We start from the raw sequence: 23,660 nt of genomic DNA, 5'->3' as shown, positions 1-23,660 counted from the left end.
CGGAAAGAGGGTTGCAGCTTTGGGGTGGGCAATTAGGGGAGGAGATACCCGATACCTGTCCTCTCCACCTCCTCCCACTCCTGAGGGAGTGGATGCAGAGACCAGACCAGTGCACACATCCTCTCCACTCTGTCCAGCTGACACTGGTAGGGGAGGGACTTTTTTTTTTTTTAAAGATTTTATTTATTTATTTGAGACAGAGAGAATGAGAGAGAGAGAGCACATGAGAGGGGGGAGGGTCAGAGGCAGAAGCAGGCTCCCTGCTGAGCAGGGAGCCCGATGCGGGACTCGATCCCGGGACTCCAGGATCATGACCTGAGCCGAAGGCAGTCGCTTAACCAACTGAGCCAGGCGCCCGGGGAGGGACATTTTTAATCAAATATAAGATTGACATTTAAAATGGACCAGACTAGGGGTGCCTGGGTGGCGAAGTCGGATAAGGGTCCAACTCTTAGTTTCAGCTCGGGTCATGATCTCAGGGTTCTGAGACTGAGAGTCTGCTTGAGATTCTCTCGCCCTCTGCTCTCCCCCCCCCCACCCTCAAATAAATAAATATTTGTTTAAAAATAAAATGGATCAGACTATGGCTTAAGGACTGGAATAAGAATGTTGCAATAACAAAATGTGACTGAGAAGTCAGATGAGACTGAGATGTTTGTTTTTTTTTTTTTTAAAGAGAGGGAGACTGAGCGTGGGGGTTGGGGAGAGGGAGAGAGAGAATCCTCAAGCAGACTCCCTGCTGAGCGCAGAGCCAGACACACACGGGGCTTGATCCCAGAACCCTGAGATCGTGACCTGAGCCAAAATCAAGAGTCCAATGCACAACCAACTGAGCCACCCAGGCTCCCCCAGACTGAGATGTTTTTAAGAAAGTCTACTGCGCTACAGGAGGTGGGGGGGGCAGGATTGGGAAAAGCAGACTTGGTGGAAGCCAATGGAAACATTACCGCTGTGATAGGCAGACAATAGGCCCCAGAGATGTCCCCATCCTACCCCCCAGGACCTGTGAATATGCTACCATACCTGGCGAAAGGGACTTTGCAGGTGTGATGAAGTCAAGGCTGTAGAGAGGGGGAGAGGAGCCTCGGTTATCCAGGTGGGCCCAGTGTCATCGCAAGGGTCTTTTCAGGAGGGAGGGAGAAGGGTCAGTTCTAGAGGAGATGAAAGCAGAGGTGAGAGGGAAGCCACCAGCAGCTGAGGAATGCAGGCCGCCTCTGGCAACTCCAAAAGGCAAGGATCCCCCTGGAGCCTCCAGAAGGAACAAAGCCCTGCCAACACCTCGATTTTAGCCCTATTAAGACCATTTAGACTATTGACCTCCAGGGCCGTAAGATAACAAATTTGTGTTTTAAGCCACTGGGTTTTCGGTAACCTGTTAGAGCAGCAATAGGGAACTAAGACAGCCCCCAGGATGGAGACTCCTCCCGCCCCCCACCTAAACCAGAAGCAGGGAGATGTGTAGGAGAGGGCCTCCACCCTGAGGTTTGGGACAAATGGTCTTTTTAGGAAGACAGAGGCTAACGGAAACGGATTCCCGGACAGTGCCAGAGATGAAGCGTGAGCAGAGTGCTGGGGAAGCCCCCGGAGGAGAGGGACGGTGGAGCTGGGCCTGGAAGGTGAGGAGGAGTCAGCCCGAGCAAGGGGGCTCAGCCTCCAGGCGGGAAGGCTCGATCCTCTAGCGCAGAGACCTCCTGCCCCCATTCCGGGGTGGCCTGCGGGCGTCAAGGTTGGCCATCCCTTTAGGACATTCTGCCCGCTCTCCAACCTCGGCCGGGCAGATACAGTGCAGGGGACAAGCAAAGCCACTCAGAGGCACCCCTAAGTGAACAGGACGGGGTGCCGCCGGACATCAGGCCCAGCGTCCCGGGCGTGTGTGTGGTGGGGAGGGGAGTGGATCCGCCCCCACTCCGTCCCGCAGGAGGAAGGAAGTGGTTCCCTCCTCCCCCCCCTTCCCTCAGGCTAGCCGGGGACAGGATTCTCGTGATTCGCGATTGGCTCCCACGGGCGGGACCTTTGTCCATCTGCGGGAGCGCAGGAGGCCCAGGCCAGGCGCCGGGCCTGCGGAGCGGGAGGGGGCGGGGGAGGGGGCCAGCCAGAGACCAACGGGGACACAGACAGGCCAGGGCAAGGGCGCTGAGACAGGCAAGAGCCCGGGACCGTGGCGCGGGCAGGGTTAGAGGGCGGCCCGGGGGGCGGGGCGGGGGCCGGGGGGCGGGGGGGAGGGGGAGGGGCGGGGAGGAAGGGGCGGGCGGGGCGGGCGCCGAGCTCGCAGTCGCTGCGGTGGCCGCCGGCAGGAGGGGCGCAGGGTAAGTGCTCCCCGGCTGTTAGCGCGCCGCCCCTATCCCGACCCCTCCGGGGAACGGACCCTCACCCCCGCCTCGGGCCCCCCCCCCGCCGCCCCCCGTTGCCCTCTGTTCCAGCGTCTAACAGCGCCGGCCAGCGCGGGCAGACTGGGACCCCCCTCCCGGGGACCCCCTGCCCTGTCCAGGGCGTATAGAGTCAGGTGGAGGGGCAGGACAGGAGACGCCGTGCCACAGGTCTTGGAGGGAAGCCCCTCTTGGCCTCAGTTACCTCCCCTTGAAAACGGGAGCGTTGAGAAGCATTTGTATGGCGGGCTTAACCTGGAGACAGGTGCCTTCATCACCCGCTGAGCGCAGCAACAGGTGAGGTAAATACCATCTTTGTCTCCCTCTTACAGGTGAAGAAACCAAATCTCGGGCCAAGCCACTTGCCTTGGGTCACCTAGCCAAAGGAGGCAGAGCCAGAACTTACACCCAGGTCTGTGTGAACCCCTAAAACCTTTTATTCATCATCCCTGCCACCCCCCTCCCCACCCGGGGGAGACTGCAGGGGGAGAAGTGAGGATAAAGGTAGTACTGGGTATCCCAGGAGGAGGCTGAAATGAGCCATCCTCAAGGGCAGCAAATCCTTCACCTGGGGGGCCACGTCTGCCTTTGGCTCCGGTTATGGTCCTGGGCTCCTGGGATCGAGCCCTGCGCCCAGCTCCCTGCTCAGCGGAAGCCTGCTTCTCCCTCTCCTACTCCCCCTGCTTGTTTTCTCTCTCTCGCTGTGTCTCTGTCAAATAAATAAATAAAATCTTAAGGGAAAAAAAAATCCTTCACCTGGGAATACTTTTAAACACTCAGGTCTTGGGGCGCCTAGGTGGCTCAGTCATTAAGCATCTGCCTTCAGCTTGGGTCATGATCCCAGGGTCCTGGGATGGAGCCCTGTGTCGGGCTCCCTGCTCGGAGGGAAGCCTGCTTCTCCCTCTCCCACTCCCCCTGCTTGTGTTCCCTCTCTTGCTGTGTCTCTCTCTGTCAAATAGATAAATAAAATCTTAAAAAAAATAAAAATAAAAAAATAAACGTATCTTGGGGCAAAGTGTGCTGAGGAATGAGAATGGTGGGTTGGGGACAGGTGAAACTCCAGGACACAGAGGTACAGCCAGCGCATGGGAACTTCCAGATCTCTAGGCAGCACCTCTGCTGGGTGCAGGGGCTTTTGCAGGCTTAGCCATAGGACTTCACCTCTCCATACCTCCGTTGCCTTAACTGTCCCATGGGGTTAAGCATGGTACTTACAGCATTGCTGAGATGAAGTGAGATGCTTGGTATAAAGGCTTAGCCCAGCTCCTGGCTCAAGGTTACTACGGAGCTCTGCCCCACCCACACCCCAGCTCCTTCCAGCCCCTCTGAAAGCACTCCTCTGTCCCAGACACCTTTAACCTCAGGTCAGTCAGGGCTATCTGAGATCTGCAGTATTTCCGGACAGCCCCACCAGCAGCTGGAAGCTTCTTGAGTAAGACCAAGCGTAGCAGCAGCAACTTCTCACACTCTTGAGTCCCTGGGGGAAAGACCAGTAGGAGCAGCGCTTTGAAAATCTTTGGGCTGAGGCTTGCACAATTCCAGAACCACTCTGCAGTCCCCAAGCCCTCCGTGATCACTGGTTTAAGCAAGAAAGAGGAAGCCCACACTCTTACAGCCCCAAAACCTGCTCCTCCCCTCATCCCCCACATCTAAGCCCACAGCAGCTTCTACTCCTCTGCATGTTCTGAATCTGGCCATTCCTCTGCATAGTCACCATCTTTTGCCTCCTCTTGGCCTCCCTGCCACCACCCTTCACCCCCAGATCTTCAGCATTGCCTCCCAAGCCCTCTGTGAGATCAGACTCTTGTCTCCTGCCACCATTCTCCCACTGCATGTTCCCTGTAGACACACTGACCTCCTCTTTCTTCCTTGGACTTGCTGAGGTTTGGTGGAGGGGAGTTGCCCTCCTAGGGCCTGTGTACGTGGTCTTCCTTCTCCAGAGAATGCTCTTCTTGGCCATCTTCTTGTGACTTACCTCTTTGCAATTCAGGGACCACTGTCCAAGTTGCCTTCTGGAGTCTTCCCTGACCACTACACCCACAGGACCCACACTCGCCTGCTCTCTTAGTGCATTACTCTTTCTCTTTCTTCCCATGCTTAGGCTCAGGGGATGTTACCTTACTTACGTTCCTTGTTTGTCTACCCAGCTAAAGTATCCATCTAGCAGGGTTCTGACCTTTTTCTTCGTTACTTCGGGTTCCCCCAGAACCCAGCACAGTGCCTGGCACGTAGTAAATGTTCCAATTATGTTTTACAGTTGCCAGTGGTGTGCACAACCATCAGGGTTCTACTTGTCATTGCTTAACAGCCTTCTTTACAACAGGATTGTAAAGATATATATATATATATATACACACACACACACACATAGACCTCAGAATTATCATTCCTTCTAACAGCCCACTGCCTTCCTCAGCTGTTCTCTAAAGTGGGGCTTATGGGGTCTTTCCAGGTTCTAGTCATCATATCCAAATTAGCTTGTCCACATTGTACCTGTAATTTGCTACGAAATGATTTGAGATAATAGTTCCCAAACTGATGTGTTCAAGTCAAGAGTATGATTATTTTGAAGGCACTTGCCACCTAGCACCCGAAGGCTGTTGAAGAAAAACAATGCCTGGCGGTATGTGCAAGTTTCCCTACAGCCTCACAAGCACTGAGTTTTAACACTTTTGTCTAGTTTAATGGAAAGGTCATGTATGTATCTTTAAATTTTCTGTTGCTTGAATTAGTGAAGCTGGGTGTTTTTCTATAAATATGCTCGTTCTATTTCCTGTCTTGTGGAAGGAAATCTCCAGGGCATCTTAATTGTTCCCTTCACCTTTGCTTGTGCTAAAGGTTCCACTTGAGACTGTCTCATGAGAGCAGGGTGAGGGCCCCCAGGGGCTAGAACAGGAACACACTGAGCTGAACTCTGCTGGTTGCAGAAGCTGTTCTGCCAGTCAACCAGCAAGAAACCTTTGAGAGTCCCTTGTGCCCGCAGCATGGTACTGAGGAGAGAACGAACTTTTTTTTTTAAGTCTTCGTGAATAATTTTCTCAAAATGATAATTTTTTCTTAAATTATAAAAGCACACAGTGCGTAGGGTTACTCATTGGAACATTGGGGCAGCAAAAGTTTGGGAAATAATCTAAATTCTGATCACTAGCGAGACTACACACATTCCTACAGGGACACCTTGTGGAGTCATTCCAAGGAGTGCACCTGATCTAGCACGTACTGATCCAGAACAATTGGAAATACTGTATTAGTCTCTGATGGCCACTATAACAAATTACCACAAATTGGATGGCTTAAATCAACATAAATTTGTTACCTTACAGTGCTGGGGATCAGACATCCAAAATCCATCTCGGTGGGCCAACATCGAGGTGTTGGCAGGGCTGCATTCCTTTTGGAGGCTCTAGGGGAGAACCTGTTTCCTTTCCAACTTTTAGAGGCTGTCCACGTTCCTTGGATTGTAATCCCTTCCCTCCAACTTCCGCTTCTGTACTCACATATCCTTCTGTCTCTGATTCTCCTGCTCTACTCATAAAGACCCTTCTGATTACATTGGGCCCACCTGGATAATCCCCATCTTGGGATCCTTCATTGAATCTCATCTGCAAAGTCCCTTTTGCCATGTAAAGTGACATATTCACGGGTTCTGGGATTAGGACAGGTGCACCTTTAGAGGGAGGGGAGGTCATTATGGAGCCCACCACACCCTAAAGGGAAGTAAGCAAGGTTCAGAGCAGAGTGCGTGGACTCACATTTGTTGAAGTTTAAACGAGAGAAAAGGAGTAAATATGGATGTGCTTGCGAAGGCATGGGATACCCCTGAAGGCCAAATAGGAAACTGCTAAGAGTGGCTGCTTCTGGGAAGAATGGGTAGAAAGGAGGCTTACTAGTCATAGTATATCTTTTTGAATTGTTTCAGTTTTTTAGTACATGCCTATGTCACCTCCATTAAAAATAAATTTTAAGAAGTAACACTCGTTGTAAAAGGTCAGACCTTCCAGAAGTGAAGGAAAATACCTACAAAAATCAGTCCCCCAGATCACTCCCTTTTTGTCCAGCAATAATCACTGTAAAGAGTTTGGCTATATCCTTACAGACTTATTTTTAAAAATGCATATGTAGGGGCACCTGGGTGGCTCAGTCGTTAAACGTCTGCCTTCGGCTCAGGTCATGATCCCAGGGTCCTGGGATCGAGCCCCACATCCGGCTCCCTACTCTGCGGGAAGCCTGCTTCTCCCTCTCCCGCTCCCCCTGCTTGTGTTCCTGCTCTCACTGTCTCTCTCTCTGTCAAATAAATTTAAAAAAAAATCTTTAAAAAAAAATAAAAGTGCATATGTAATTTTTCACGTAGATGGGGGTCATACTGTGTATATTATGCTGCAGTGTGAATTTTTGTTTTATTATATCATTCACCTCCTTCCTCATCCACATATGAAGATTTAACAACACTAGAGTTTCTCACTGCTCAGATATACCTAAACTGACTTAACCAGACCCTCATTGGTGGACATATAGATACTTTGCTGCTTTCCAGAGCATTCCCGATACTGTAATGTATGTCTATGTGTCTTTTTTTTTTTTTTAAGTTTAAACTGGAGTGAAATTCACATAACATGAAATTAACCATTTTACAACTCCGTGAACATTTAGTGAATGTGGCATTTAGTGCATTCCCGATGTCACGTAACCACCACTTCTATCCAGTTCCAGAACATTTACATCAAACCAAAAGGAAGCCCTGTGTCCATTAAGCAGTCACTCCCTACGCCTCAACTCCCAGTCCCTGGCAACCACCAATCGCTTTCTGTCTCTGTGGATTTGCATATTCTGGGTATTACATATCAGTGGAATCATGTAATATGTGAAGTTTTCATGTGGCTTCTTTGATTTAGGGTCATGTTTTAGGGGTTCATTCATGCTCTAGCACGGATCAGGACTTCGTTTCTTTTTATGGCTGGATGACATTCCCATTGTATGGATAGAACAGCTTTTATTTATCCATTCATCCCCTAACGGACACTTGGGCTATTTCCACCTTTTGGCTATGAGTATTTGTGTATATGTATTTGAGGGCCTGTTTCCAATTCTTTTGGATATATACCAAGGGTGTGCATCCTTCTGCATACACTTTGAGCTTTATGCTATTTTCAGACACTGTTAACATAAGCAAGTTAAAAATAATTGGTAACAAAGTGTTGCAAAGCACATACTAAGATAAATGATAGCAGGACGTCAGATTTAGACAAATGTTTTCTTATTTTTCAGATCCAGAGAGGACAGGAAAATGGCCACCTGGGATGAAAAGGTAAATTAATTCTGGTGGACCAGCAGCGTTAAAGGGCCTCCCCAGGCTTGAAGACAATTCTGTTTGGTGTTTCAAACAGGATAAAGGGAAAACACCTGTTTGGGCTGTTTCTGCCATACCGAAGCGTTTAGTCACAAAGGTGAAAATTATAGCAGGAATTCACAGACCTCAAGGATCTGAATCAGATCCTTCAAATCCCACCTCTGCATTTTAATAACCATGTGTCACGAGGCCCTGACCTTCACCTCGCTGAGACCTCCGTCTCCTTATCTGGAAAAGGGAGAGAAAATTATCCTTGTTCCTGAAGCCTTGTCAGGAAGAGTTGAGGAGACCGTGATCTCAAACTGCTAGGCTGATAGTCCCTAAGTGGCTTTTCCCTGCTGCCCATTTTACAGATAAAGACACTTGCTCAAGATCACACAGGTAGAAAATGGCAGAAATAGGATCTCACCCCGGCCTGACTCCAGAGCAAAAGCTTTGCCTTTTGTATCATGTGATCATCCCAAGCAACTATTAAACTCCGTCCTTGATATCTGCGGTGCAGGTTTGTTGGGCTTGGGGGGACATCTGTTGTGAAGGGTGAGGACAAGGTGGAAAGGAAATGCTGGCTTCCATTTCTGCTGTTCCCTGGGAGGTTCCGGGGGCCTGGCAGGTAGAGCCGGAGGCTCAGGGTAGCAGCAGGGTGATCAGGGCAGGTCCAAGAAGCAGGGTCATGGGATGATAATGATGCCCCCTTTCTTTGTAAGAGTCACTTGGATTTTAGGGCTTTTTTTTTGTTTACAGTGTGGCGGGGGGAAATGGTCCATTCTAGATGCTACCAGTTCTGACTTCAGAAATGTTGAATCTGGGGAGAATGTTCATCTTTGAATTAAATAAAATATGGTGGCTGAGCAGTACCAATAATAACATGAACAACATCTATTGAGCGCTCACTCTGCGCCAGGCATGTGCTCAGGGCTTTCTGTGTATTTGGTTTTTTAGTCCTCACAACAACCCTGTGCATTAAAAGGACTATTATTTCTTTCCCCCTCTTACAGCTTGGGAAATTGAAGTACAGCAAGGTTTAGCAATTTGCCCAAGGTCACACAGCTGGTGAGAGGTTTGGACCCATGCTGCCTGGCTTCCATGCCCTAATTACTCACTACTGATTGTATGCTTCTCAAACACAGTCTATCCCAAAGACAGGGTAGGTCTCCAGGGGGAAGAGCTCACCCCTGGCAGGGAGGGAACAGGGAATGGGGATCGCAGGGGCAACAAGGGCTCGTGGGGAGGATTCCTTCCCTCGGTCATTCATGCACCTAACAAATGTTTATCAGCACCAGTTGTGTCCTGGCATGGACCACAGCTGTCAGGCTGTAGCAGGAAAGCACGGGTCCCTGCCTGCCTGTGGCTTCCTCTGGCCGAGCGACAGACCCCTGTCAAGTCCCAAAACGGAATGTGTGAAGGTGCACATGGGCAGAGCCGTAAAGGAGAGGCCATGGTTCATGTGGGCCCCTCACTGGGGCCATTGAGATCAGAAGGGCCTCCAGACCCAACACCTGGAGGGCCGGAGCAGGGAACCAGGTACGGGGGAAGACAGAGAGGGTGTCTTGGCAGAGGAAGCGGCCTATGCAGAGGCCAGAAGGCAGGTGGAAGCGAGGCCTGAAGGAGGCCAGGGTGGAGCAACGTGATGGGGGGCCAGGAGGTGCTAAGTCTGGAGAGACAAGGCCAGGCAGAGCCCAGGGGACACGGAAGGTTCTGGGGGTGGTGCTAAGAACAGTGGGCAGGCAGGGCAGCGACCGATCAGGCCTGAACTTGGAAAAGTTTCTCTGGTATCCTGTGGAAGTGGGTAGAAATACCAGCAAGGACATGGAGGGCCAGCGAGGAGGGGAGGCAGCAGGGGCTTGGCACTGTTGGGGTGGGGAGGGATTTGTGAGTGAAGTGCCCAGAAACTGGGGCGGCAGTGGCAGTGGTGTGTATGTAGAATGTGGGACTGATGTTCAGAGGAGGAAGTCTCCTTTCCTTTGGAGGGTCATGGAAGGTTCTGCAGAAGAGGCAGCCTTTGAGCTGGGCCTTGGGATTTGAACTCATGGGGTCTAAGGAAAGGGCATTTCTAGAGGCGGGAACAGCATGGACAAAGGCCAGGAAGCAGGCTTATGTAGAGCTCCATAGAGCAGAGGGGGGGTGGGTGGGGGCGGTGATGGAGGAGGACCCCCCCGCCCTGCCCCCACCCCACCCCACCCCACCCCGCCGTGGCCAGCTGAGGAGCCTGCACTTTCATCCGGGAGAAGCCTAGTGCTGGAGCGGGACTTCCTGCCAATCTGGGAGATGCTAGCCCACCACCTGCTCCAGGGGCTGAGCCGTGAGCCACGGTGAAAGCAACTCAGGGCCAGCATTCAAATCCTGCCTCCGCCCCTTGTGGGCTGTGTGACCTCAGACCAGTTTCCGAACCTCCCTGAGCCTCTGTGTCCGTGGCCATGAGTGGGGTCGACGGTCCTCACCATGGACTTGTGACCCTTCCTGGTAAGGCATTGGACGCACAGGGCCTGCCACCTGAGAGGGAGCAACTCCAGGAGTTCAGCGATTGTTATTAATCAAAGGCAAATGGAAACAATTCCTACTTTTTCATTTGTAGTTCCCTATGAAAAGGGAAAAAAAGCCAAAATGTTCAATGCTGGTTATTCTGTGGTGAAGCCAGCTCATACCTAGTGAGCGGCTGGATCAACCCATACAGTTGTTCTGGACAAAAATTCAACAGTGTGTGTCCAGAACCATGAAAATGTTCATAATCAAACCTGGTCATCTCACTTAAAAGGAAATAACCTGTCAGAAGGAAACGAATTGCGAGCACCATATTTTGTAGCCCATCAGTCGCCACTCATAGTAGATGTGCCATTATTTTGTCCCACGGAGAAAATAATGCTGCCGTTTATTGTGATGTAATGTGACCGAACGCTGAAACCGGTCATTCGTGAGACATTCAGATTTCAGGAATGTTAAGCTCTGGGAAAATGTGGTCTTCGAATTGGTGGTAAAAGGTGCTAAAAATGAGGAGTAATCAATCAGTAGATGCAATAGTGAGAGCAGTAACTTCTTGGTGAAGTTTCTTGGCCATGAAGAAGGCATAAATCTGATGCACGTAACTAGTGGGAAAAATAAGATACAAAATTGTCTGCCGTCTTTGATTAGAGAGAAAGAGACCTCAGGCGGAGGAGAAGTCTGGTGTGTTGGGATTATCATGAATTTCTTTTCTTTTGCTCGGTTTTCGCAATGCTAAAAGAAATAGATCGAGGGTAAAGGTCTGCTCATTAGGGCGAATGACAGCAGGTAAAGCTGGAGACGGGGGTGGGGGTGGGTGGTTGTGCTGCGTATGGGTCTGAATGGAGCCAGGGAACTGGTGGGGTGGGGGGAGGGGTTAAAGGCACAGAAACAGCAGAAGCACAGAATTGGGATGCGGAACAGAGGACACATTTTGGGGGGAGGGCACTGACAATTGTGGGGGGGGGGCACAGGAACCTTTTTGTCGTGACGCAGAGGCCAGTACAAGTTGCTGGCAAGCACTGGGGAATATTGGGTCAGGACCACCTGTAGCAACTGAGCCTCTCTTGATTCGAAGGACCAGTTCCTTTTAGTAATTTACCCTTGTGGAGTTAATTGTGTTTTTAAAAAGTTGTTTTAATAGAATTGCTTTTAGGAGCTTTTGAATTATCCGGCTGCCCTGGTGTTTGAGGGGCAAATGATGGTGGTGTAGGAGAAACTGGCAGAGTTTTTCAGACCTGTCTTACCCACAGCCAGCTCTGCAGAGAGCCCTTCCCACCGCCCTGTGCCTCAGAGTTCCTCGTCTGTGAAATGGGAACAATGATACTCCCTCTCAGGTTGTGAGAATCAAACACAGCTCACTGAGCTGGGGCCAGGCTACAGCAAAGCCAGCCTGCTCGCTGGGTCATGAGGCCGAGCTGGGTTCTTAGCCATTAGCTGACCTCTTCCCCCTCTCGCAGATGATCGTGTGTCACCAGCCGCATCTGGGGAACCTGGGAGCCAGCGGGCTTAGAGGTCGCAGTAGCCCTTTGCATATTTCTCCTGAGGCGTCTGGAGGCTTCAGGTTTATTTACAGTGCTGGTACTCCACTTTGGCTGCACATGGGCAATCCCAACACCCAGGCCACCCCCAGACCAACTGAATCATCATCTTGGGGCCTGGGACCCAGGCCTTGGGTATTTTAAAAGCTTGCAGGTGGTTCCGAAGTGCAGCCAGGGCTGAGAGGCACTGGTTAGACGGTGGCTGGGTACGGTTGCTCTCTCCGTGGGCGAGAGGGGTGTCCTTACTTCTGTTCGCCCCATCTTTTCCCCCCACCCGGCCAAAGCATTGCTAAGACACTGGGGCTAGGAGTTGCCTGGATGACTCAGTCACACTGGTGATAGGTCTTCGTTTCTGGCTGAATAACTGGGTTTTTTTTCTTGCTATGTTTTTGTTTTCTTTATGCTTTCATAATAAAATAACGTGACTTATGCTTCCCAGTTAACATGGCTGATGTCACATACTTTGGACAGGGCTGTCTCCTCTCTGGCAGTCATCTCCCAACCCCAGGGAAATAGACTGGGTGCATCCTCCCCATACCTGTGTCTTTCGAACTCAACTCATTGGTGACTCCTGAAATCCATTAATGGGCTGCTATCGGTCGCTTAAGCAATGAAATAGAATAAAAATGGAAGCCACAGAGGGCTCGCACTTAGAAACTTTGGTTGTAGAACGCACGTATGTCAGTGTGTATGAAAAGGCAGGATTAAAGTGTGTTTTTCTCATGGAGTAACACTGGGCTGAGCTCCCTGCACAGCGCTGAGCTCCTCACAGCTGGGAGCCCGGTCCATCCAGGGTGGTGGTCAAAGGGGTCCTTGCAAGAGGAGGGGGCTCTGGGCCAGGCAGCCTGCCTCCGAATCAGAGCTCTGCTTCTCACTGGCCGTGAGCCCTGGGGCAGATTGTTTGGCCTCTCCTGTAAATGAGAATGTTTCAGTCCCCTTCTCCTGAGGCCAAACAATGTGTTGCAATGTGTCACCTGAGGGCCTTGTAAGGAGCTCAGAAAAGGCAGGTGCTGGGGCGGGGGTGGGGGGGGGCGGTGGGGGGCTAGTTAACACTACGGCTCCTGCTATGGGATGTTCTTTCCCCTCATCCTCTCCAGCCAGCCTCGCCAGCCTCTTGCCTCCCCGGGTTGGCAGACGGCTCTCATGAAGACAGGAGGGATCCTGACCCTGCAGGAAAAGGAGAGAAATGTTGCCACATCTCTGGGGGGAGCCTGGGCCCCCGGGCGGGCTCGGTCGGGCTCCTCAGCCCCTAAGCAGCAGTCCCCCACCAGCGATGGTTGTTTTTGTCAACCTCAGACTTCCTCCCCACCCTAGAGAAGGAAAAGCTGTCACGCTTATTTAAAGACTTCCCTGATTTTAAAAATAGGCATTCCTCAGAACACACATCCCCGGGGGGTTGGGGGGGAGGCGGCACTGGGGTAGGTCACCTTGCTGCTGGAAGTCGCCCTGTCTACCCCCCAGAGGAGAGGTTTGCTGGGTGTGTGTGGGGGGGGTCATTCCACCATCCAGGCTGTGTTCAGCAGGCAATGGCAGGCTGCCGGGCAGGAAGGGCCCTGATGGTGGGTGACAGTCTCAAACACAGGACTCACTCAGTTCCTCCAGGAGCGAGTGGTGACCGTGTGGGTCCATGTCCACTGCGAAACCTGGGAGAGACGCCGTGCCTGCGGTTTCTGCCGGGGGCTGGTCACAGGGGCCCCTTCTGTCCGGCACTTGCAGAATTCCAGACTCCCCGAAGGAAAGCAAGTATTCAACATCAGCCCCATCCTGTACACAGTCTAGGCGCCGTGAGCTGTTCATATCAGGGAGTGGTGGAACTTTCCAGATGCCAACCAAGGGCCAAGCAGGCCTTTCAAAGGAGAGCAGCCTCAAGCCTGTTCTGCACAGGGAGTGACAGGATTAGGTTTTGGGAGGTGGAGGTGAGGCCGGGGCGGTGGCAGAGGAGGGGAGAAGTAGGTGGTATGGGGCTTCGTGATGAGTAGGTCGTGGGCGGAGGGGGAGGGAAAGTGGGCGCTAGGGGACAGCTTCTCCGAGGAGGTTCTAAGTGCCCCGGCCTGGAAGACGAGAGACCCAGGCACAGGTCCGGGAGTGTCTGCTGATTGGAGGCATTTGCCTTGTTATAGGGCCTCAGTTTCCCCATCTGCCAAGGGAGGGCAGATTGCACCTCAGAACCTTGATTCTACCTCTCACAAAATCCTCTGCTGTTGCTTCGAAACATCAGCTTTTCTGCCATATATTCCCCTCATTAGCGGACCATTATAGAAAGAACAAAGCCGGGAGACTTGAGTTCATATGCTGGCTCTACCCCTTACATATCTTTGTTTTTAGGTATTTGTTCTGTTCCATTGTTTGGTTTTCTGATCCAGGGATTCCAGTAATGTATATTGGTTCATTCTCCTTCCTGCCTGACCCCCAAATACTTCATTCACCATTCAATTCTCTGTAGGCAGGATCTCCCTCCAAAAATGGCTATTTCTTATGGTTAAATCTAATAGAATAAAATTTGAAAGTTTCTCTTCACCCTCCAACCCAACCCCACTCCCTTCCAGAGGGAACCATTTGGTTTGGGTTATTGATTTTGTCTGCTTTTTTTAAGATTTTATTTATTTTAGAGAGAGAACAGGGGGAGGGGCAGAGGGAGAGGGAGAGAGAACAAGAATCTCCAGCAGACTCCATGCCAAGCGCAGAGCCCGACATGGAGCTCGATCCCAGGACCCCGAGATCATGACCTGAGCTGAAACCAAGAGTCGGATGCCTAACCGACTAAGCTACCCAGGCGCCGCAATTTTGTCTGTTGTTAACAAAGATGGCATTATATGATGCAATCTGGTCCATGACATGCTGGTTTTCACTTAGAGTTCATATAGATCAAGGACACCCTTCTGTGCCCGTGCCTACAGGTACACCGGCTGACTGCCTTCTGAATAGCTGCCTAGTGTTCTCTAGTGTGGGTCTGCACAGTGTATTTAATGATGGACTTTGAGGTCATTTCCAGGTTTGGGTTGTTGTAGCAGGGCTCTAGGGAGCATCCATGTGCTTATGTGTGAGTCCCTTGTCAGGTCAAATGATAGGGACACTTTAAATTTTGATAGAAACTGGTTAAGGCTGACCCCCTTCTTTGCTCCCATGCCTGGCACATTGGAGAGACTCAAATATTTTTTTCTTTTTTCTTTTTTTTAAGATTTTATTGATTTATTTGACAGCGTGCGCACAAGCAGGGGGAGTGGCAGGCAGAGGGAGAAGCAGGCTCCCCGAGGAGCAGGGAGCCCCATGTGAGGCTCGATCCTAGGACCCCATGAGCATGACCTGAGCCGAATGCAGACACTTAACCAACTGAGCCACCCAGGTAGCCCCATACATTTTTTCAAAAGATGAAAGAAACTGTCCCATTGCTCTCCTAAGAAGAATATACCCATTTACAAGCCCCCTTCCTTAGCCTCTGTCATCCTGCCACACTATGTGACTTTGGTCAGTTGGTCTCTCCTCCCTGCACCTCAGTTTCCCTTCTGTGGAGTGGAGAGCCTGCCCTGCCTACCTCTCAGGACTGTTACAAGCATCAAGCGAGAGCAGAAGTGGGTGGAGGTGGCCTGTAAGCTATGAGCAAAAGGAAGCAGTTTTTGCCAGGATTGGTGGCAGAAACAGGCTTTTCCCGGGGCGCCTATGTGGCTCAGTTGGTTAAGCGTCTGCCTTCAGCTCAGGTCATGATTCCATGGTCCTGGGATCGAGTCCCGCATCAGGCTCCCTGCTCTGCAGGGAGCCTGCTTCTCCCTCTCCCACTCCCCTGCTTGTGTTCCCTCTCTCGCTGTGTCTCTGTCAAATAAATAAACAGAATCTTAAAAAAAAAAAAAAAAGAAAAGAAATGGGTTTTTCCCAATGGTTTTGTGACCTCTGAAGGAGCCTGCTTTCTCCTCAGAGTGCAGGATGGTTGTGTGGCCCACAAAGAAAAGGAGGGAGCAGGCCACCCGTGGCCACCCGTCATAGGCTGACTTGGGCGCATACTCTCTGCCTTAGCTTCCTGGAGCTGCTTTAATGAATAACCACGAACCAGGTGGCTTAAAACAACAGAAATGTATTCTGTCAGTTCTGAAGGCTTGAAGTCTAAAATCAAGGTTTTGGCAGGGTTGGATCCTTCTGGAAGCTTTGAGGGAGCATCTGTTCTGTCCCTTTCTCCCAGCTTCTGGTAGTTGCTGGCAATCTTTGGCATCCTTGGCTTGCAGATGCACTCCAGTCTCTGCCTCCATCCGCACATGGTCCCCTCCTTATAAGGACATCAGTCATTGGATTTAGGGCCCACCCTAAATTCGGATGATCTCATCTCAAGACCTTTTAACTAGTTAACACCTGCAAAGACCCATATTCCAAGCAAGGTCATATTCTGAGGTTCCACGTGGACATGAATTTGGGGGCAGCCACAGTGCAACCCCCGAAACTGCCCTAGAAGGCAGATCTCCAGCCGCTGGCTGCATGGCTTCTCTCAGCCATGTGCTCTGAAACATGGGCTCCAGGTCAAAGCAGCCCGGGAGCAGACCCCGGCACTGCCATTTTCCAAGTGCGTGACTTGGGACAAGCCACCTGCCTCACCAAGCGCCAAAATGATGGCCTCAACCTTAGGGGGTTGTTAGGAATAAAATTATTTCGTGCATTTAAGGAACTTTAGTGGTATGTTAATATAATAAAACAACGAAATAAACAATCAGTAATAAGAGATGTCACTGCTCTTGTGTCTTCTTGGAGTTTGAGGCAGATGTTGAATGATAAGCAAATCAGGTCCCCAGAAGTAGGCTCTGGGAGGGAGCAGGCAAATGGGGGTTTAAGGGACATCAGGAGTCTGCCAAATTTCTTTAGAAGTACCTTTTTCTGTGATTGTTGGATGACCACAAAATAGGGAGTTTCCCCCTCCTACAAATGGCAGCTTCTGACCGAGCCTGTAAAAAGAGATGTTCACAAGAACATTTTTTCTCTCTCCGAGGTCTGTTTTTCCCATTTCTGCCCCCCTGTCTCCCAGGCAGTAATCCTTCTGGTATGATACCTGTCATGTGTAAAAGAGAAGCAGGCGATGCATTTACCTTTGAGGGGTAGCTCTTGCGCTTCACTGTTCACTCACTTATTAAATAGTTACCGACCCCCTCCGTGTGACTGAGGGAGGAGTCAGCACCTGCCCTCCTGGGATTCACAGACCAGAGCAGGAAACAGACGGTACCAAGATGCCCCAGCACTCCTTAGGAAGTGGCAAGACAGGGAAATAGGGGAAGGAGGCTCCCCCAGCAGGTGGCGGCTAAGGAAGGCCTCCCGGGGAGGTAGAATCTAGATGTCTGTAAGATCTGAAAGAGCAATAGCGTGTAAAAGGCAAAAGATCTACCAGCCAGCGGGTGCAGGTGTGCGGAGTCCTCAAGCAAGAGGGAGTGAGGTTTATTCTAGAACCACGAGGCACTGGGTGTGGCTGGGGTGTGGCAGAGGCAGGGGGCCTGGGGAGACCAAGAGAGCTTTGCCTTTGTCCTGAAGGCGGTGGTTGGCAGGGGCCGGGGTGGGAGGCTAAAGATCCTGGGGGAGGGGGCAGGTGAGAGCTGGGACACAGCCCCGTGGTCACTGCAGAAAGGGGACCCTGGCCCCTGCTGTGTGGAGAAAGGACCAGGCAGGAGGCCAGGTGAGGAAGGAGGCCAGCGCAGGCATCCAGGCAAGAGGTGCTGGCAGCAGGAGAGAGTAAGAGGGAGAAGAGAAGAGAAGGGGCAGCGGGAACAGCCATGTTTAGGAGGTTAGATTGACAAGCCTTGAGGGAGAGAGAGGAGCCCAAGATGACCTTTGGCTCTTGGCTTGGGCAGCAGGGTTGATGTGATGCTAAGGAAACGGAAGGAAGAGTAGATGTGGGGAGGGGCGCCTGGGTGGCTCGGTCTGTTAAGCATCTGCCTTCGGCTCGGATCATGATCCCAGGGTCCTGGGATCGAGCCCCACACCAGGCTCCTTGCTCAGCGGGGAGCCTGCTTCTCCCTCTGGCATATAAATAAATAAAATCTTTAAAAAAAATAAAAAAGAGTGGATCTGGGGGAAATAAGAAATTGAGTTTGGGTCCTAGCCAAACTAATGACCTGGCAGGATAGCAGACTTCAGGCTAGAGACTGATTTGCACATGAGACTGATTTGCACATGTTCTCAGTGTTGAGAACACAGGTGTGCTGAGACCACCAAAGGGGGGAGAATTGCCCTGCATGAGCACAGGGTCAGGATTGGGGTGTAGGGGACTTCCAGTGGCGTGGGGGCAGGGACATGGAGGCTGAGGAGTGTGGCTGGAGATGGGAGAGAAATCAAGAGGCGAGATGGTCCAACGGAACCAAGTCAACAGTGAGTGGAAGCAGGACAGTCAGGGTGGGAACCCCATTGTGGGCTTTGAGACTGAAAGGTGATCCTGACGAGAGAGGGGTCAGGATGTGGTGGGACAGCGAAGGTTAATGCGGGGGACAAGGAGATGGGGAGTGTCCAGCACCAGGGACTCTACTGGTCTCGATTCTGGGGGTTGCAAGTGACAGGAACAACTCCTCAATCTAGCTTAAGCCCCAAAGGGACCCTATCGGTTGATGGGACTGAAGAGTCGGGGGGCTGCAGAGGCAGGCAGCCGGCCGGTAAGCAGAGGAGTGGAAATGAGAGTTTGTGTTGCTGAAGAAGAAGAACAGTGGGCACTTATGGGGGGGCTGTTCCAGGCCAGGCACTGAGCGTGGTGCTCTGCGTAGCTGAGTCAGTCCTGCCACCCGCCCAGGCAGGGGGTGGAACCCGAGAGCCCAAAGTGGGTGGTGAGATTGCCAAGGCCCACAACATTTTCATGATCAACTATATCTTTGACCTTTTCTGAAACTTCTCTGCTCTTCGTATGTCCTATTCTTGACTTAAAACTAGAGTTGTTTTCTGCTCCGCTGGGTGCCGTAAATATTTTCATCCCAGATTACTGAAAGTTGCTTTTTACTGGTCGACGGTTTCAGAAAGAAAAATTTCCTCTCCTGCAAAATATAAATGTGGTTTTTGCAAAGCACCTGAAGGCTCCCACCATGCTGAGAACTAGCACTGGAAGTTTCCATCTGCCAGGTAAAGTGTTTTAGGGGGGGAAATTATGGCCAGGAGCTGCTCACAGGGCTTCAGCATAGCTGCGGACCTGGCCCTTGGTCAACCCTGGGAGCCTAGCAGGGGAGGGGCCCGCCCAAGATAAGCTGCCGCCCAGCATGGGAGACAGGGAACCACTGCCTCAGCCAGCGGATGCTTGATGGGCTTTTGCTCTAGGTCAGTGCCCCATGAGACTCTGGGGACACAGGCCTTGCTTTCATGGAGTTTAACTGCTAGTGTGGAGAGAGGAGTAATAAATAAATGGCCACACACACACAAAAATTCTGCTTAGAAACTGTAAAAAATAGAGAGGTTATAAAATTGAGAAGGGGTCTGATTTAGATTTTAGGGGTCAAGGAGGGCCTCTCTGAGGAAGGGTCAAGCCTGAGTAAAAGTGAGCCAAGCTCAGAGTTGGAAGAAGAGTAGTCCAGGTTGAGGGAAGAGCCTGTGTGAATCCTGGGCCTGGGGAGAATGCAGAGCTTGGAGGGACAGAAGGGCAAGCAGCGTGGCTGGAGTGTGGTGAGCGGGTCATGGGGAAGGAGAAAAGGCCAGATCCCACAGGGCCATGTACATCATAGGAAGGATCTTGGATTTTTCTCCAAAAATCAGGGGGCAGTGGTATGATCAGGTGCTAAGATCAGGCATGAGGGCTTATTAGGCCTGCTTGGGCTACTGGTTAGAGAATGCATGTAAGAACCGGGCCCAGGGAGAGAAATCCACAAGGAGGCTGTTGCAGTCTTTTTTTTTTTTTTTTTTTAAATAAAGATTGTATTTATTTATTTGACGGGGGCCGGGGGGAGAGCGCACAAGAAGGGGGAGCGGGAGAGGAAGAAGCAGGCTCCTAAGGTGGGGCTTGATCCCAGGACCCTGGGATCATGACCTGAGCTGAAGACAGACGCTTAAATGACTGAGCCACCCAGGCCCCCCGAGGCCGTTGCAGTCTTTGGAGTGATAGGATGAAGGCTTGTACTGGGGTGGTAGAAGAGGAAGAAATGAATAGCTCATGTGGGGAGAGGAAAGCCGGACAGGCTCCAGGATCATGGATGCGGAGAGAACCAGAAGGTTCACTCTCAGGAGGTTATGCAGTGGTCATAAGCTCTCCTTGGACCTCTTCGCATCTGAGGAAGCCTCAAATCGGGAGCTCCCAAGGCACTCGAACTATATGGAAGCCGCGGTGGAGGAGGCCACCTGGGATCCAAACTATGGGATTCTCGGACGGAGCATCTGGAGCACGACCCTCTCCACACTCATCACCTCCAACCTCACCCTGCAGTCTTTGCGGTGGGGACTTTCCCAGGGCACTTATCAAAATGCTGGGGTTCAGGGAGGCTTCTGAGAGAGGTGGTATACTTTGTCCAAATTGGGAGCCTGGGCATGTACAAGGCTTCACAGATGAAAGGACAGTGGACTGAGGGCAAAAGAGTTTGAGTTCTCTACTTCCAAGTGCACTGAGACATTGAGCAAGCCCTGGCTGCCCATCTCCTGAGTGCTCCCATCTCCGAAATAGTAGGGAGAACAGACCAGGTAATCTCTGTGGACTCTATAACCTTTCCTGAGCTTGTGAAACCTATTATGAAAAAGATCTGAGTATGCATCAAAGGTGTATTGTTGGAGAGAGATCATTTTATTTTACTTTGAAAAGTGTAAAAATATAAGAGAATACAAATACTGGGGCACCTGGGTGGCTCAGTCAGTTAAGTGCCTGACTCTTGATTTTGGCTCAGGTCATGATCTCAGGGTCCTGGGATCGAGCCCCATGTCGGGTTCTCTGCTCAGTGGGGGGTCTGCTTCTCCCTCTCCTCTCTCTCCCTCTGCCCCCCTCCTCATGCTAATAAATAAAATCTTAAAAAAAAAAAAGAAAACAAATATTACCAAGTACTTATATAATCATCCTAAATTGACAGCTATTAACATTTTGTCCTATTTTCCTCAAATCTTTGTGTGATTTAAAAAGATGTTTTTCAGATAGCATTCAAGTGCTTTTTGACCCCTTCTGTTTTTAGCCCTTACCCCTCCCTAAGGGCAACCACCATCATGAATTTGGTGTCTCTCTTTCTGAGTCCATTCGTTTTTATGTTTGTCCTCCCTGGTGTTCATTGAGCTTCTTGGATCTACATGTTTATATTTTTCCATCAAATTTTAAAAGTTTTTAAGCCCATTATTTCTCTAAATTTTTCTGCCCCAATCTCTCTCTCATCTTTTGGTATCCTAGGTACATGTACATTAGACCACTTGATATTGTCCCTAAGGCTCTGGGTTTTTTCCCCTGCCTTTTTTCTCACCATGTTTCCACTTGATGAGTGCTCTGTCTTTAAGTTCACTGATCTTTTGTACTGCAGTATCTAATCAGCATTGAGCCCATTTGGATTTTTTTTTTTTTTTTTTTTTACAGTTTCCATTTCTCTATTAAGATTCTCTATTCTCTCATTAAGCTCATATTTTCTTTGAAATCCTTGAACATATTTATAATAGCTATTCATAAGTCTTTGTTGGCCAATTCTATTATCTCTGTCCATTTTGGTAAGCTAGTGTTTCTACTGGTTATGGGCCAAGTTTTTCTGCTTTATCTGTCTAGTTATTTTTTATTGTATGCTATACTTTTATAAATGCTACACTGTTGAGTGTATTTTGTTGTCCTCCCTAGTAGAATTTGAGTTTTGTTCCAACAGGCAGTCAATTTACCTGGGGATCTGCTTGATCTTTTCAAGGCTTCTTCTTCTTTTTTTTATTTTATTATGTTACGTTAATCACCATACATTACATCATTAGTTTTTGACGTAGTGTTCCATGATTCATTGTTTGCATATAACTCCCAGTGCTCCATTCAGTACATGCCCTCCTTAATACCCATCACCAGGCTAACCCATCCCCCCACCCCCCTCCCAAGTGTATTTGGGACAGGTCTAAGGTAGTTTTTTTTTTTTTTTTTTTAAGATTTTATTTTATTTGACAGAGAGACACAGCGAGAGAGGGAACACAAGCAGGGGGAGTGGGAGAGGGAGAAGCAGGCTTCCCGCCGAGCAGGGAGCCCGATGCGGCGCTCGATCCCAGGACCCTGGGATCATGACCTGATCCAAAGGCAGACGCTTAACGACTGAGCCACCCAGGCGCCCCAGGTCTAAGGTAGTTCTTACTATAGGGTCAGATTATGCCTACTAATAAGGCATGACCTTTCTGGAATTTCGACTGAATGCTCAGGGTGTTCAACAAGACATCTCTACTCTGGATGTTTGGAACTCACACATCTCCTAACCCAGCCTTGTGTCATCTCCGGCTGTTTAGAATTCAGCCAAAGTTGGATTTTTGGAGTTCCTTCTCTGCAGAGCTTCCTTTTCTCAGGTACTTCGCCATGCAAATTCTGGAGGGAGAGAGGCTCAATAGCCTTGTTACCATAGTCCAGAAAGCACCTCTAGGCAGAAAGCCAGGGTGAGTGTGGGGGCTCACCTCGTCTGTTTCTCTTCTCTCAGGGGCCACTGTAAATTTCATGCATTTTATCCAGTTCTATAGTTTTTTGTTTTGTTTTATGGCAAGAGGCCTAGTTACTCTGTCATGACCAGAAGCAGAAATCCCCTTCTTTTGTATGTTTACACTTCCATTTTACACATTCCCAAAACAGCATGTAATAATATTTTTGCATGTATTTTTAAATTTTTACTTAAGTGGTATTATATTCATATTCTTCTATATCTTCCTTTTAAACTCAACATATATATTTTTTTGAGAGAGAGAGAGGGTGGGGGGAGGGGAGAGGGAGAGAGAGAATATTAAGCAGGCTCTATGCCCAGCACAGACACCGAGGTGGGGCTCAATCTCACAACCCTAAGATCATGACCTGAGCCAAGATCAAGAGTTGGACACTTAACCAACTGAGCCACCCAGGTGCCCCTAAACTCAACATATTTAATTTTTCTAAAAGATTTATTTATTTATTTGAGAGAGAACGTGTGTGCATGTGCACAGGGAGGGGCAGAGGGATAGAATCTTTAAGTAGACTCCCCACTGAGTGCAAAGCCCAATGTGGGGCTCGATCTCATGACCCATCAGGTGCTCCCAACGTATTTGTAAAGACCTATCCACATGTATGTGTTCATTTAGTCACTTAGATATTTGGGTGTTTTTGAGTGTATATTAAGTATAAGACACTGGGTAGGCAATTTGCACAGGATGGAAAAAGTTCCACTCTCATGGAGCTTAGAGTCTGGGGGCGGGGATGTAGGCAGATAATAAACAGATAAACAATTCATATATAATGTCACCAATAAGTGCAATAAAGAAGAATGAGGGGCACTTGACTGACTCAGTCACTAGAGCATGAGACTCTTGATCTCAGGGTTGTGAGTTCAAGCCCCATATTGGGTCTAGAGATTACTTAAAAATAAAATCTTAAAAGAAAAGAAAAATGAAGCAGAGTAAGTGGATGCAGTGTGACTGGGGAAGGGCGACCAGACCAGGTCTCAGCAGAGGTGATATTTGAGCAGAAGCCTGACCCAAGTGAAGGTGTGAACCATGCAGATGTCTGGGGGAAGCCATTTCCAGGAAGAAGGCATGAGGATGCTGAAAAAAAAAAATAACATGTGAAAGTTTTAAGGAAGGGCATGACGTGATCTCATTTATATTTGAGAAAGTTCTTTCAAAGTTCTTTCGGCTGGATGAAGAATGGCTATTGGGAGGAGGTAGGGAGGCTGCTATAGTAATCCAGGCAAGAGATAGCAGGAAATGATGGCGAGAAGTGGTCTTACTTGGAAAGTAGTTTACAGGCAGGGCCAACGAAATTTACTGCTAGGTCAGTATTGAATGAGGAGAAAGACATTTAAAGAATGATGCCAAAGTTATTGGCCTAAGGAACTA

The 23,660-nt window shown here is 49.9% G+C and overlaps 1 protein-coding gene across 7 annotated transcripts in view; it reads left to right on the top strand.

Annotated features, from left to right (window-relative positions):
• Positions 1-23,660, top strand: part of HVCN1 (hydrogen voltage gated channel 1) — a 49,555-nt gene that overhangs the window by 11,952 nt on the left and 13,943 nt on the right. The window contains exons 1-4 of one of the 7 annotated variants that reach the window (XM_064578362.1): positions 1,329-1,616; positions 2,699-2,778; positions 7,632-7,671; positions 8,067-8,215. Coding sequence is in view for 4 of the 7 variants with exons in the window: in XM_064578361.1 (XP_064434431.1) it covers positions 7,651-7,671 (21 nt within the window). In the remaining 3 variants the exon portion in view is untranslated. Of the gene's footprint in view, positions 1-1,328; positions 1,617-1,921; positions 2,143-2,235; positions 2,307-2,698; positions 2,779-7,631; positions 7,672-8,066; positions 8,216-23,660 lie in introns of those variants that run through there. The other 6 variants (XM_064578363.1, XM_064578364.1, XM_064578360.1 and 3 more) reach the window with 6 other exon arrangements.

The sequence above is a fragment of the Mirounga angustirostris genome, unplaced genomic scaffold (genome assembly GCF_029215605.1).
Source record: "Mirounga angustirostris isolate CCGP_5_RB_7025 unplaced genomic scaffold, mMirAng1.0.hap1 SCAF_14, whole genome shotgun sequence".
NCBI lineage: Eukaryota > Metazoa > Chordata > Mammalia > Carnivora > Phocidae > Mirounga > Mirounga angustirostris.
This window is presented reverse-complemented; position numbering and strand designations above follow the sequence as displayed.